The 16,684-nt window shown below is 32.0% G+C and overlaps 1 protein-coding gene across 1 annotated transcript; it reads right to left on the reverse strand.

The window, feature by feature from the left end:
- Positions 1-410: 410 nt before the first annotated feature.
- Positions 411-7,430, reverse strand: LOC147404530 (short-chain dehydrogenase TIC 32 A, chloroplastic-like). The gene is made up of 5 exons (XM_086440538.1): positions 6,543-7,430; positions 6,147-6,226; positions 2,068-2,221; positions 1,607-1,685; positions 411-534 (listed from the first exon to the last, which is right to left on the reverse strand). Exons 2-5 carry the CDS (start codon positions 6,208-6,210, stop codon positions 508-510), a joined length of 324 nt encoding a protein of 107 aa, XP_086296664.1. The 5' UTR covers positions 6,211-6,226; positions 6,543-7,430; the 3' UTR covers positions 411-507.
- Between the last annotated feature and the right edge of the window lie 9,254 nt (positions 7,431-16,684).

The following is a 16,684-nucleotide window of genomic DNA, read 5'->3' on the forward strand; positions in this document are numbered from 1 at the left end:
AGTTGCTTGAAATATCATCTTCAGCTTAGTAATTAAACAAAGTTTGATTAGGCAATTATTTGGTGGGGGTCATTTCAATTTAATTTGGATAAGTCTAAGAAAGTTTAAAAAAAAAATACAATTGAAATTATTTCATTGATTATACAAATAACTCTTTTCAGGGTTTCTTAACCAAAAAGAATCATTTTATGAAAAACAAAATAGCAAAAAGAACAGAAAATCGCACACAAAACACAAGGATATACGTGGTTCAACAGAATGCCTAAGTCCACAGATCAAATAAAAAAAAAATCCAATCACACTATTTTCTTTGAGTTTTACAATCCTAGAGATCTCTAACAAAAACAGTAATAGAGAAAACGTGTATATCTACCCCAAAGTAGAAACATTAAGAAAATTTAAAATAATTACCTTTTTTTCAAAATTCTCAAAATAATTGGTTTGGGGCTCCACCCCCAAGTCTCTGGACAGAGGTGTGCTTCCCCTACACTCTCAACCACTGATAGGTCAACAAGACCCTATGCCCCCTGTACCCTAACAAAATACAAGACATTTACACAATACATCTTCAATCTCCCTAAAAACTCTTAATTTATTCATGAGATTGGAAAGTTGAACTAGATAGAATCCTATGATTGAAGGTTAAAGGTTGGTAATTTTTGTTTTTCAGAAAATTGTTGATTAGTCCATTGATTCTTTGATTTACTTGACTGATCCCTTATTTTATGAAATTTCCTAATTAACAAAAATTAAATTACTAAATTTTGTGACAGTGATGTTACAATGAAATTTCCAATGCTCCTAATTCTATGGTAAAATTCAGATTAAAAAATTAAAGTGATGCATGTTTGGTAAATTGCTCATTAAAATTTTAGAAAAAAATACTTTCTTTAGTAATTTCATTATAAAAAGTTTCTTCACCGCATCATTTTGTGGCATCCAAAAACATGATCAAGTGTCATAAAGTTTTGGAGGAAAAAATTATAAGAAGTAGCCATCAACTTTAAACACCTTAGATCAATCATGAAAGAAGATTTTTATTTTATTTTTTTTTTCTGAATTTTTTCTATTCTAGTTCAAAGTTTTAACAATTGTCTTCCTATAAAAAAAATAATTTCCTTACTAATTTAATAAGATTTTAACTTTTACTAAGGTTCCTTGAGCTCAAATGGATAACCACATTGACAATCCAACACCGTAGTCGTTTAGATTTCATGGAAAAACTCATATCAAAAGAGGAAAAAAAAAGGTTCAAATTTTTTTTTTCTTTTTTTGAACTTGATCCAAGGTTTTGAAAAAGGATGGCTACGGAACTCCTAAAATTTAAAATTAAAAGTCAATGGTGAAAAATAACATTTTTAATCTTGTTTTTCAAGTCCATAGAACTTTATCCTCTACAAACTTGTGTCATCAAATCATGTTTTTGGATGCCACAAGGTGAGTTCAACGAACCTTAGTAAGAGTTGAAATCTTACTAAGTTAGTAACACTAGTGGGACTCACTTACAACATAGAGACATGTGTTCGCAGGCACGAATCCAATAACATAGGTGAGGACTCAGGACATTTATTCTCAATTTTGTGACAGTGATCTTAGGTAGAGTTACCTGTAACTGCCTGGATAGCTCATTAGCACGTAGTAAGTTTGCAAGCTTAGATCGATTATAAGCATCATAACCATTGTACCTACACCCCAAAAGAAAATTAGAATAAATAAAAGGATAAAAAAGCCATAATTAAGAAAGAAAATGTGTCTTTGATTACAATATCTTGACATCAGTCTACAGTGGATCAGAACCCAACGTTGAAGGGGCCCAAAAAAGTAAACATGATCAAACTATTTTCAACCACCAGATATGTTATTTTTGATTCAATTTTAAATCCAGACCTAATCCAATATGATATGTATTGTCATAGTCAAATTTTCAGAATTGGTCCTATCCAATCCGATATGATTTTATAAAAATATAACGTATGTGAGATGTTCTTAGTAAAAGTTTGTGTGGCAATAGAAGCTCTAAAAAACAGTTTGTAGTATTTAAATAAAAAATGTGTGTAAGAGCTTTACCTAGTTGGGTCGTTTAGTTCCTCAAGACTCATCCATGATCTCACAGACGCCACATGAGCAAGAGAGGAGACATTGACTATTCTACCCTCTATCCCAGTTTCTTTAGCTGTGGTTTTAAGCTTGTCTAATAATAAATTTGTTAGTAAGAAATGCCCTCCATCATGCAATATAGAAAAATGAGAAATATTATTTTTGTCATGATAGGACTGTCAATGGATCAGATCAGCATAAAAAATTTTGATCCGATCCAAAAATTTCAATCCTGATTGAGGATTTGGATTTTGATAGCAATGTCACAGTCCAATAAAATGTGAGAAATTAAGTAAATTATATCATATATTTTACTTAAATATATGAAGTTTTAGTCAATTGAATTTAATATCAAATAACTAAAAAATTAAAACAATTTTGTAAATGTGAATCAAAATATAATAAAACATAAGAAGCTTCGACGAATCTTACAAGTTTGACATTTGTTATTGACCTGATTGATTTGATCAAAAAACAGATGAGGTCAATTGTAAAAGTAAGAAATTCAATTATGGAGTTCTCAAGTTTATATTGTTTTTTTTTAATAGCCCATGGTCTTGTCGAAGAACCAGTCCTCACTCCCGGGGCATGTGCAATGCCTGAGGTTATGTGTTATTTGGATTTTGATCATTGGATTTCTTATTTGAACAATTGGAATTTCTTTTTTTTTTTATGAATCACCATATCCTGACTCTAATTAAAATAGATTAACAAGAATCCTATATGTAAAGGTAATATGCAAGGGTATTTACTAATCTATGTACTTAGGGGATTTGGGTGAGATATGATATTCTAAGAGGCCAGTTGCCTAGCCCATGCTAATTGAGTTTACGGTTCTAAAACCCGTCACAAAAAAAATAAAATAAAAATTGCAAGGGTACTTTTGTATTTTAAAATCTCTATATTATAATGAGAGAAGGAGTAGAAGTGGTTGGACACAAAAACTTGAATTCACCATCTTCACATTTAAACTTAATATAATCAAAGGTCATTTTGGCCAAAAACCTAGAAAATTGCAACTCACGAGTACTTTTGTTTAGTACTTTAGTTTCACTCTACAATCTTCAGAAAAAAAAAAAAAAACAAAAAAAACTTTAATTAATGTTTAAAATTATGAATAAGTCCTTTTGATACATGTGCATTTGCACATGCCACTTTTTAATTTTAATTAAAAATGAATTTTGCTAACAATACCGCAATACCCACCCTTCTCTCATTTCTCGACAAACTTGTCCCATGTGATCATTACTCTTTAAAAAGTATGCCTGAGAAATTGAATTTTGTAATGAAAATGACATTAAAAAAGTCTTTTTTTACCAAAATACCCCATATGCTTATTCCCAAATTGTATTTATTACACTTTGACATGTGCCTTAGGCACATGTTAAGAGGTATTTAAAAGAGAAAAACACTTTCATTACTAGCTTTGTAAGATTTGAAGTCTTACTTACTAAGGGTTTTTTTTTGCTAAACTGGATTACCACATTGGAAATCCAACACCACAACCCTCTAAATTTCATTAAAAAGGTGATAAAAATAAATTCAAGAAAAAAAAATGGACTTAAGTGTAAATACATCATTTTCGTACTCATCTGATTAATTAACTCGTCAACTCGATTGTGACTGTTCCCAATGAGAGATGAATATTCCAATGCTTTATTTTGTTACTAGATATGTTTTAGAAATTCGGATGAGGTATTTCAAGCAAACAAAATTTTAGAAACCACGTTACGTTGGGAAAATATGATCTAAAAAACGTAGAAATCATCATTGTGAGATAAAAAGAAACTTTATGTGAAAAATCACTAAAAAATGATCAAATTACCAAAATAACCTTAACATCAAAACATCCCTAGAGCTTACGTTACGCTTAGAAAAATCATTGCGAACATATAAAATAGTAAATTAAAATCAAATAAACTATTTCGTCAATTTTCACCAAATTCGATAAAATTACAAAAATACCCCTCATAGGATCCATAACCATTTCATGCAAAAAAACTCATAAATGATACAAATTAATACTCCTATTGAATTCCTTACGAAAAACTGATTTCAAAACATCAAAAAATGATTTTTCAACTCAAAAGTCCTCTTTAAGGGCAAATCGTAATTTTCCAACCCTAAAAATTTAAAATTTTGAAATTAATATTTAAAATATTAATGAATGTAAAGTGAAACCTTAATAAATTAAAATTAAAATTTTAAACAAATAAAATCAATTAATTAAGTCTATGAGCAAAATTTTAAGTGGAGGCCCACTTATTCAAGTAGATTCAACCTAATATATATTAAAAGGCCCATCCATTTGAGGTCCCAAAGAATTAAAAATATAATAAAAGGGGTTCTCAAAAAAAAATTAAAAATATTCTTTTAGTTTACGTAAGAATTGAAACCCTAATTCTAAATCCTAATTTAAAATCCTAATTACACACTAATTAACTTTATCTTAAAGAGACCTAGTTAAACTGAAAGACTTCAAAAAAAACTCTATAAAAATGAGTCTCCACAACTTAATCTTGCAGGTCAAGAAAACTCATAGGAAAGAGAAATCAAGAATTCTCCCCAACCTTCCCAAAATCTTAAATTTGAACTCCCAACTACTTACCTAACACTTAAACCCCATTTTTTACTTAAAAAACACCTAGAAATCCTCAAAAAAATGTTCAGAAAGCTTCAAAACACTCAGAATATTCAAAAAATATTCAGATGTAGGACAAGAATGCGTCCTCTCAAAGATTGGAAGCAGATCTAGTGACGGAAACATAAGTAGGAAAAATCATACGAGGAACGCACTTTGTCAATTCTAAGGGAATCAATCGTCGCAATCATCAGGTTTGAACTAGTTTTTATTTTATTTTATTTTATTATTTTGGTCATTTTGTTAGCAATGTAATTTTGGAAAAAGTAGAGATCGGCATTTGCCGGACAGGATTGGTATCTAATACCTTCCAATCTCATAACGTGATCCTTGGACCTGTAGTTTCTTTTTCGTAAATTAGTGTTATTTATCTGTTTATTCCTGGACCCGTAAAACTAGGTGGCAACTTCCAAAAATCAAAAAAGCAGATCCGCACCTCGTGGATCGAGGGCACTTTCATTAAGATTTTGAAAATGGACAAATATTGAACTTTCTTGGAACTCCTAAATTTAAAAACTAAAATTCAATTGTGAAAATAAATTTTTGTTTAGAAAGTTTTTTTTTTTATTTTAAAGTTCATAGAATTTTTTCCCCTACAACCTTAAGCATGAAATCATATTTTAGGATGCCAAAAGGTGAGCCAAGTGCCCTTAGTAAGGGTGAAATCTTTACTAATTTACTAAGGCTAGTCAGATTATTTAAAATACCTCGTAAATAAGCATCTGAGGGTGTTTTTGGTAGGTAAAAAAATGGATTTTGTTGTCCTGTCCCTTAGGGAAAACGTTAAAGTGCAGTAAATACCCTTTGGAAATTGGAATGTGAGGACATTTATGTAAAAAGTAATTTTTTAAGGGCATTTTCAATACAAAATTCAATTTTTGAAGTATATTTATTGCACTTTAACGTGTACAAGACTCCCAAAAAAAAGTAAGGGCGTTTTAGGTAGTAAAATAAATTTTGAACGGGTGTATTTTGTGCGTCTTAATATGTGCCCTTGGACACATGTTAACAAAACCACTCGGCTAACTAAAAACAAAAATGCTAACGATTACAAAATTCATTTAATTTTTCAAAAAATTTGTAAAATTCTCTGAAATAGATGTTATCGGATTAATTCGATGAATTGAAAATTAATCATGGAATATGGTAACATTTTTACCCTTCACCTCCAAAATTTTGGTTTTTTCAACATTCATCAAGAAAAAGATAGGATTTAGAGAGGTAAAAGATGATAGGTTTAGTTAAGAAATCAAATTAAAATTTATTTTTGTATAATCTCCAAAATTTTATCGAATTTTTATGAAATTTTACCGAATTTATCTGAATTAATGGGAATTGAATCCTCACTAAATAATTACCCAATCCGAACTTTGTGACTATGAAGGAAACCACTCATAATTTGAATTACCTAGGTGATTGGTAGCAAACTGCAACTCTATTCCATCCACGGATAGTTGGAATGAGCTAGCCATAACTCATGCATTGTTACTATCCAAACAAAGAACAAGTTAGCATGGAAGAAGAAAATACAAACATACAAATTAGTTAGGGAAAATTACTTAATAGCGCTTACCATGTACCCTGAGTTGTGGGGTGTCTTATTAATAACCTAAATTCAAATTGTCAAAGATGAGCCATTGAAATAGTCGATCTTGACAATTTGAATTGTTGATTTTTCAATAATTCATGTTCAAATATCAATGAATCAAAGGTTTGATCTTAATGATCTTAAAGAAATCTCTCCATCATCATCATCAGGGTTTCTTAAGTAATTTTTACCAATTAGTTAAGTGAGTTTATGTACATGAGTATATTCAAGGGTTGGTTGGATGAATTGAACGATTGAGCAAAAGAAGTGACAGAGTTGATGGAGCTGAGGTCCAATTCCATCACTTCAAGCTTAGCTCTGGGGTTCTCTTTTAGAATTCTTTCTTTAGTCCTCAAACCACTCTCCAAATTTCTACAAGGGATAATGACTTTTGCCCCTCTTAAAGCTACGACTCTAACGTTTTCACTAAAAAAATTATATAATTTATTATAAGTACTTCTGGGCAGGACCCGTGCATGTGTTTTTCGATGCTAGGATTGGACCAGACCGGACGATTTGTTGTGTATCTATTTAAATAGAAGAATTTAAAAAGTCATGTAAATTGGAATTGAATAGTGAAAATTAGCAAAATGACTTTTCAGAGTCTAGGTAAGGTTGTCAATGGATCGGGGTTGATTTGGTACCAATTTGATAAGAGGATTGGATTGGATTCATAACTGATCCGATACTATAATAAATTATTGGATCTCAATATTATATTAAGATCCAAACCCAATCTGATAATAATGGAATCGACTTTGGATAGGACCAAATCCAATTTGATGTCCAAAAAATCTAAATAAACTTCATCTTTTTAAATAAATATATAAAATAATCTATGTAATTTCTAACATTTATCGGATCAGATCCTTATCAAATCGAGACATAGTGGATTGGATCCCTTATCAAAATCTAAATCATCAATTTAGACCCAAAGTTATATCATATTTCAGTTCTGACTTTCACCATTGATAGCCCTAAGTCTAGGAACGTAGTCCGATTATCATGATTCTAATGAGAAATAATCAAATCAAAGTGGCATAGATCACCAATCATGCTTATTTGTTGTGGTTAGATTATAGGGAATTTCAGTAATACCCCCTACGAAATAGTAGGGTCACCCCTGCAAAATAAAAGATAAGATCTACTCAAATATCTTCTGACAGAAAGATTTAAATTAAAGGACCACATGATGTGCCTCCTTGACTTAAACAAAACAGATCAAATAAGAATAAATATGAACGAACCTTAAATATCTATATCTCTTCATAATTACCTTGTATTTTCTTTTAGAAAAAAAATACATATTAGAAAAAATAACTTTTCTTCAAGAATTACATAGAAAAGAGAGAGATTTTAAAATCTTAAGTGAGAAGAAATGAAAAATCATTTCTTTATCAATAATTTGAAATCGATCCTCCTTGAAGAACACCAGACACAATCATTCTCTCTCTCTCTCTCTCTCTCACTCTCTCTCCCTTAAAATCCATAATACTCCTTTTCATTTTCTTCAAAGATTCTCCCTCGTACAAATACAAACACATACACACAGTTCTCTCCCCTTCGCATGTTTTGGACACGAAGAAGAAGAAATGAGTGGATGGTGTAAAAAAAACAAAACAAAACAAAAAAGACATAACAAAACAAAACAAACTATTATCCTCATCCCTCGGGATATAACAGTATAAATTCTACATATTTAATATTATCTTATAGTTTAAAAAATAAAAAATAAAAGATAATTTAACTGTTAATGGGACTTGACCGGGGTGAGTGGAGGAAAAACATATTCTCAACAGTGAGTAAATTGGACTCCAAGGTCTCTCGAATTTAGCCGTCCATCTAATTTAACCATTTTTTCACATAGTTTTTAAACGAATTCGACCCCCTATTTTTTACATAATGAACAGATCGATCATTTGGAATATTTTGTTGGTTAATATAATATATTATACTAAATTTTGGACTTCTTCTAAAGCCTAAACCATGGTTGAGGCTCTCAATAAAAAAAACACTAGTTGAAATAAAATGAAAGTGAGAATGAGAGAAAACATATATAGAATAATGAGCAATGGAAGGAAGAGTGAACCTGTGACAATGGCAGTAAGCCCGTTTGCGTCGATCCCATCAGTGACTTCTTCAGTGGTAGAGGATGAACCGAACCCGGTCGAGTTTCCTCACCCAAACCAGCTCCAAACACCCATATCGTTTATCTTTTAACACTATCTAGCTAAAGTTGGAGACCAAAAGGCTTTTTGTAGTACTTTGTAGGGTTGTAGAAGGAAGATTACAAAGGCGTCCTCTCCATCCACCATCTTCACTGTCAACTGAATCAAAGGCTGTAGCTATTCGTGCTGCTGCCATCAAACAGATGAGATGAAAATTATTCGGTGATTAAGTTTTAGATCACGTTGGTTTGCTTTTCAATAAACATGCACAATGAGAACGTGGGGTCTCCCAAGGTCTCCAAAATTGCACTCCAAAAAATCCAACTTTCTACTTTTCCGAATCTCTTGTCTTATTCTTAAAGTTTGAAAGGTTGAAGGAGATAGAGTTCTAAGGTTAAAGATGATTGGTAGTAGACACAAAGGCATAGGTCTAGCAACGGATCAGTTCAGTAGCAACAAGGGCGGAGCCAGGCTTTTCCTGTAGTGGGGGCAAACTGTGGTTAGTTGTAATGAAGATGAATGGATTAGGGAGAAATAAAGAGGTTTTTAGTTAGAAGTTGAAGAAAATGACATTTAGGTCAACTCCAATTAATATTTTAGAAGTCCCGATCAAAAGGCAATGTCATCAACAAAATATTGAGAGGTGAGGGACTGGAGACAAATGGGGCGTATGACTAGTTGAAAATACAGGGGTGTCTCAAAGTTTTGTGGGGCCAAAAATTGGAGGGAGGTGAGGGTGTGAGCAAATGGGGCATTTAATTTGTTAAAAATATAGGGGTGTCATCTCAAAGTTCTGTGGGGGCAAAAATTGGAGAGAGGTGAGGGTGTAGGGGCACATGAGGAGAGAGGTGAGGGAGTGGGGATAAATGGAGCATGTAATTAGTTGAAAATATAGGGGTGTCTCAAAGTTTTGTGGGGGCTATTGCTCCCACTAGCTCCTTAGTACCGGATCAGTGCCACTCCAATACCAATCCAAATTTTTTTTGAAGATGTATCTAATCCGATCTAAACGGATTAATGAATCTGTGAAGCAAATTTGATCCATTTCGTTTCATCCTTTATCCGAAATCGATCCGAACACATGCCGTATTTTCAAATTATCAATGTTCAAAAATTTTAAAAATATAAAATCATATAAAATTTTAGAAAATCTACTTTCCTGCTATAAATATAGAGGAAAATAAAACAAAATAATGATAAAAAATAAAAACTAATAATGTTTTATCTATATATATTTATAATAAATTAAGAATAAAAAAATTATTGAAATATGTTCAGATCAGATTGGGGTACATTCGAATCCGATCTGAAAATCTGAATTTTAATATTTTTTGGATAAGATCAATTTGGACATAAGGTATACTTCAAATCATTGCTAGCCCTAGTTACAACTAGAGTTAAAGATGAGGGTATTTGATGATTGCCTGGGGGATGATAGATGACATACCTATATGTATAGAAGATGAGGCACTCAAGTCAAATGGACCTCGTTTGGATCATAATCGGTTTACGAATTTTAATCTGGTGTTAAAACAAATAGTTGTTCTACAATAAAGTGATAAACGGATAAAGGAAAAAAAATAATTGGGCTTCTTGATCTATGCTTGGAACAATGAGATAAGCTTAACCTTCAAGAATTACTAAGAGCAAACAAAAATTTCATGGTGCAAATTACTTTCTAGATTGTGTTGTGAGAAGCGTTGAAGTATAACTAACTTTTCTAAACCTCCACTAAGAAGAAAATGAGTGATTTTTTGCTCACAGAATTTCTCGTCACAGTGCTCACAAACTCTCGAGGGCGTGCCACATCAAGCCTAATGAGGCTAATTTTGTAAATTGGTATACCATTAAATACACGGGCACATCTGATTCGTGGAACCCGGATTCAGTGAGAAAAAAAAAAATATATTCGAAGTTGGTGGTTTGTCACAAACACCACCCTCTTAACGATAAAAAAACTCTCAATCTTACATAAGCATGTGGGTTTGAAGATATACCCTCAATTTCATGGCGAAAAGGATTTACGATTAAGATTGAAAATGTGCTCTTCGAGATCTGGAGATGTAGATCTTGTACAAGAAGTTTAAGGACGCCGAACGATGACAAGATTGGCTTTAATTGATGCAGCTGTGATGCAAATTTAAATTAAGATGTGCATGAGTGATTGGTATTGCTGCCTTGCTACATGAATCAATCTAACGGCCAGGGATGAGAAAATCTGAGTTTGACCCAAACATTCATCAAAGCCATACTTCTAAAAAGAGTTTCTGAAAATAAACAAAACAAAAATGAACAAACAAAGATTTATTTTCTTCTTTTGTTGTTGGGAGATAGAAGTAGCGACACTAACCAACAAGCAAGATCATAATTATATCATATATAATTTTCTTTTTTAATGTATTTATTATTTTATCTTTTCGTGAAAAGTAAATAAAATTATTTTAGAATTTATAAAATAGTATTGTCTAAATATCTAAAGTCAAAATGGTTTTTTTTTTTTTTTTGTATATAACCTTGCTAGGGTGACATGAAATAACACGTAGCACTACATGTGTAAAGAACCATCAATTTTCCTCGAGTTTATAAGTGGCATATCTTGAGAAAAAGCATTGATAGTTTTCTTGCACAAATCGTCCTCGGGTAGTACTATTTCAAATATTTTTCAAGTCACTAGTAATTTTCTTTTGTATAACCATCTATTGCACACACATTTATTACAATTAGGCCAGGTATGTTTGGAAATGGTAGTTGGTGGGAGCTGGAGCTACAACTCCCACCTTAAAATTCTAATTGGTTGTTAGGTTCACCAATTTCATGGAATTGAAATTCCAAGAAGATCCTCAAATCCCATTTTTAAAGGAGTTGTAACTCCCACCTATGTAGGTAGGATTTACAACTCCAAAAAAAATATCTTTAATCCCGAAAATCGAGTTGGCTTACTTGAATCATCTAGTACATAAATCATTCAACTCACTATACATTATTTATAATTTAGATTTCTATTTAAATAATTTTAATTTTCTAATAAAATAAAGTGATGAGAATAAGACATAAAATAGGTCGGATTTTCTCCTTAGGTCACACTTTTGATTCTCTATATACCCCTCCACATAAAAGTAACTATATTTAACTATTGAACACATGTTAGGGTAGTTGGTACGTGTAGTCTGCAAAAAGAAAATGGGTCGGATTTTGTCTAATACTCGGTTGATTCGAATATGAATTTAGTGGATTTGGACCCTTTGGAGTAGATCCAAATAAATATATGGGTCGGATATGGGTTGATGTTCTTTAATCCGAGTCGGATTTAGGTCAAATACGGATGCATCTCTATATCCACTTAGATCCAAATGATATTTTCCTTTGAAAATTATTACTTTTTACTTTTAAAAATATCTTTTATCTACTATTTTAATATAACATGAATTCTTAGAAAATAAATAAATTGTAATAATAAAATTGAATAATATAGTGAATAGAAAAGAAATCTTGAACAATCCAAAATTATTTGGCCCGAATCAAGTAATTTGGTTGGATAGACCTGAATATGGATTTTGTGTAATCAATATGATTTCGATATGGTTTTAGCTTAATAAGATCCGAGTTGGAATCAGATTCAGATCCAAATAAGAAATTCGGATATAGATATTCTCAGATCCGAATATATTTCATCACAAAATCATATTTATTTAAGATAATAAATATTTAAATTATCAAAAATTAATTATTTTATCAAAATATATAAAATCCTTTTGACTCGGTCGAATTTGATTAACTATAACAATATTTTTCAAGTGTAGATATGTGATTCTCGATTACGAGTACCACATATACTAAGGTTTAAAGTCGCCACCATTCATATTGTAAGTAGGTGTTAATGGTCACCCGGAATGTACATTTTTTAAAATAGTACCATTTTTAGTGTTTAGTGACTCTTGATGGATAAAGTACCAATCCAACCTTAAGATCAGGACAAGTGGCTCGATTAGAGAAAAAGGATGTATTAGGCACCATTTTCTCCCCACCAAATGGTTGTAACCTCAACTCAACTCTATCAATTTTTTGTATAAAAATGTAAATAAAATGAAGTGTCACGTGTCGTTAACTTGTATCTTAAGTAGGGATTCGTTTTTTGCTTGATTATAGGTTCATCTCATTAAAGGGGATGGCCCTTATAAACCTTTGCATTGAGAATTACATGTGATTTGAAAAATATTGGCTAAGGTTGAAAGTCCATTCTCATGAGTTGAGAAGAAACCAACTACCATTTCCCTTAAAACAGTTTAGGGATTAAAATCGATTTTGTTTTGAAAGTGATAACAACTTTTATATTTTCAACCGGACCGAAGTCCGATCTACAGGAGATAAATGAGGGGGTGAATTACATCCTAAGTCCTTCTAAAATAAAAATTAAAGAAATGAAGGGGATAGTAAAAAATGGATATGGAGAGTGTAGAGAAAGAGGGGGGAATTGATCCTTCGACCCACCTTGAAGGTTCATAGTTATTTTTCTTTCATTCCTTTTTCTTCTTTTATGTCTTTTTGAGTCCTTAGTATAATATGAGAGAGTGTATATATTTTTAAAAAGACTATTGTGAGAGAAGAGATTAGTAGAGAGTATATTTTTTTTGTGAGACTTGGTAGGGATTTGATTTGGGAGATGAGGGGGGTATTTATAGGTATAAGGAAGATACTTAAGAGATATAATGGGGTGAAGTATTGGGAGAGTAGAGAATGGCATAGCTTTTGAAGGTGAGGGGTATAAAATTTAGAATTCAGAGAAGGATAGTTATGTAATAGGGGTAAATGGGTAGTATTTGAATCCAAATGGTTTGGATCTTACCAAATCCATTTGGGTGGAATTTTTGATGAGGTGAGATGTGTGATGTGTTGATAGAGTGTTAAGTTGATTGAAGAGGTGAGGTGTTTAGATTAGGAGAATGGGTTGTGTAAGGAGTTAGATGTTTGAGTTTTTGAACAGGTTAAAAGGATGATGATATATGTTAAAAAGATGGGTAGATGAGGTGATTTAGATGGATTGATTGGAAAGAATAAGTGTTAGATTAGAGATGAGGGGTGTGGGTTTTGCTTGTAAAAATAGATTTATAAGTGATGATGAGGGGAAGTGTGGGTTGTGATGTGAATTGGTGAGGTGTCTAAAGAAAGGTGATGGATTAGGATGTAGGGGTATTGGTTGTGATGTGGGTGGTTGGTTATGTTAGAAAAAATGAGGTGGGTAGGTTAGGGAAGGGTATGGGTTGAAATGATTTTTAGAGAGAGGTAATATTAGTAGTTAGATTATTAAAGAAAGATGATGGGGGTAGGTAGTTGGATGGGGGAGGTGAGATGGGGTGATGATATGTGCCATTTTTTTATAATCAAAATGGTGATTAGTTGATGTGGATAATGGTTGGTGGGTTAGGATTATGGGTATGGAGGTGGATTGGATATGGATAATGGTTTGTGGTCTTTTAGTGTATTGAGTTTGGGTTATGAAAGGTTGTATGTTATTGGGGATTGGTTAGGGTCATTTTGAAAACGGATATTTGAGGGGGGGTAGGTTGTACGATTTTAGTTGATGAGATTAAATTTAGGTTAGGGGGGTAAGGTGAAAAATGCATTTTTGGAGAGTTGAAGACTTATGGGCTCATGGTACTTCGATTTCGATAGTGGAGCAGTGAAAGGTAGGGAAGGTGGTGGGTATCCCGAGTCTCTTTTTCGATTTATTCATCTTTTTAGAGATTTTGGAAATTATCGGATTGGTCAAAATGCCACATGTTGACAAATTGGGCTTTTTAGACCCATTGGTGAAATTTATTAAAGATCAAGTATTTTTAGTTTTGGAAACGGAACGGTGAAGGTGAGGGTACGACAATTCTTTTTGGTGGGCCCATTAGACCCTTAGGGGGTCTTAGGATCTTCCAAATTGATCAAAATGTCGTATTTCATTGATTCCACCTTTTGAGGCCTGTTACAAATTTTGGTGAAAAATCGATATTTTTGGACCCTTTCTAGTGAGGGCCCGTTCAAATTGGGGTGTCTACAGCTGCTCTTCTTTGTAGGAATTGCGTGTAAAGAACTGTAAAGAATAGACTAAACTCCTATTTGTACGGACAAGAAAATTTTGTTAAAATACAATTTTGGACTACCGATTGAATTGATGACTTTTGTAGAAAATGGTTACTCAAGCATGGGGTCTGACAATATTTACCTTATGAATTCCTTGATCTCGATGGCGTGGAGCTCGTGTGAGATCTCGGATTTTGACAAAAATTCGATGAGTTTTAAAATTTGGATATTTCTTCGATCATGCTTTGACAAATCGGAGTTGAGTACAACTCGAAAGGGTTTTTGAAGTTATTTTTGTTTTTTTATTTTTGATTTTTTATATTTTTATTTGATTTTTTTTATTTTTAATTTTTGCATTTTCTTGATTTTGATTTTTCATATTTCTTGATTTTTGAATTTGTTTTTTTTGGTGAGAAGGTTCAATGGCGTGTGAACAAGTTGGGGTTCACACTCTCTTTGCCCAAGGTTCCATTATAATGGAACTTAATCGAGGCAATGTTAGGGTGTTGGATTCCCGAGCTCAATCTCTTCTGATTTGGGGAACATGAAATGACTCCCACCATTGAAAAGTTTGAAGTGTTATTAGGCCTCGAGATGTCAGGTGTAGTTATTTTTCTGCATTTGCAAGATGGTTATCGAGGTGAAGCTTCTGATTTCTTGGGGATAAATCGTAAGTTCTGGAAAATCCTTAATGGTGGATCAATTTTGAAGACGTGTCGAGATTTTTCTTGGTTGATGTAGACAACTCATTTTTGCACTCGCCTGATTAGTCAACTCGTCAACCCAATTGCAACGGTTCTCAATGATGGATGATTATTCTAATGCTTTATTTTCTTACTAAATATGGTTCAGAAATTCGGATGAGGTATCTCAAACTAACAAAACTGTAAAAACCACGCTACATTAGGAAAATATGACTCACAACGTAGAAATCATCATTTTTCAGACAAAAAGAAACTTTACGATAAAAATCACTAAAAAAATAATCAAATTACCAAAATAACCCTAACATCAAAACATCTTTACATCCCACATCACGCTTAGGAAAACCTATTCAAACACATAAAACAATAAAATGAAATCAAATAAACCATTGCGCCAATTTTCACCAAATTCAATAAAATTATGAAAATACCCCTCATAAGAATCGACAATCATTTCACGTCAAAAAATTCATAAGTGACACAAACCGATAATCTCATCGAATTCCTTACAAAAAATTGATTCCAAAATATTGAAAAACTACTTCTCAAAACAAAAGTCCTCTTTTGGGGTAAAAAAGGAATTTTTTTATTTTAACAATTTAAAGTTCCAAAGTAATAATTAAAACATTAATTAACGTAAAGTAAAATCCTAATTAAAATTAAAAAAAAAAATCAATCAATCAAACTTTTAGGCAAAATTATTGATGGTTGCCCACTTATTTAAGTAGAGTTTCCTGATATTTATTAAAAGACCCTTCCATCTGGGGGCCTAAATAATTAAAGATATAATTAAAAGGTTCTTCACAAAAATTAAAAATATATTCTTTTATTGTACGTAAGAATTAAAGCGCTAATTTAAAAAATCAAGTCAATCAAATAAGACTTAAGTCAAAACCCTAATTAAAATCCTAATCTAAAGAAACTTAGTCAATCAAATAAGACTTAAGTCAAAATCCTAATTCACCTTATCTAAAAGAAACCTAATTAAACACTAACTCTTCTAAAAAAATATATAAATACGAGCCTCCACAACCCAATCTCGGAGGTCAAAAGAAATCCTGGAAAAAATAGGTCAAAAAGTCTTCCCAACCTTGCCAAAACCCTAGATTTGAAGCTCCAACTCCCTACTTAACATCCAAACCCCAATTTTTGCTCAAAAAACACATAGAAATCCTCCAAAAAATATACAAAATACTCATATTTAAGAAGAAGACACATCAACTTAGAGATCTAAAACAGATCCAATGACGAAGGAAAAGTAAGGAAACTCATACAAGGACGTTCCCCGCTAGTACTAAGGGAACAAATCGTTACTATCATCTAGGTTTACTTTTTTTTTTTTACTTATTTATTTATTTATTATTTGTTTTAGGTCTTTTACCAAAGTAATTTTTTTTGAAAAATAGTAGAAACCGAC

Source organism: Akebia trifoliata, chromosome 4 (assembly GCF_017979445.1).
Source record: "Akebia trifoliata isolate Shusen 1 chromosome 4, ASM1797944v1, whole genome shotgun sequence".
NCBI lineage: Eukaryota > Viridiplantae > Streptophyta > Magnoliopsida > Ranunculales > Lardizabalaceae > Akebia > Akebia trifoliata.

Excerpts from the sequence above, each read along its gene's own strand:
- LOC147404530 (XM_086440538.1), bottom strand. The coding sequence starts at position 6,210 with ATGGCTAGCTCATTCCAACTATCCGTGGATGGAATAGAGTTGCAGTTT. Across the intron at positions 2,222-6,146 it reads GTTTGCTACCAATCACCTAG|GGCATTTCTTACTAACAAAT; the intron begins GTAATTCAAATT and ends TGCATGATGGAG. Across the intron at positions 1,686-2,067 it reads GAACTAAACGACCCAACTAG|GTACAATGGTTATGATGCTT; the intron begins GTAAAGCTCTTA and ends TTTGGGGTGTAG.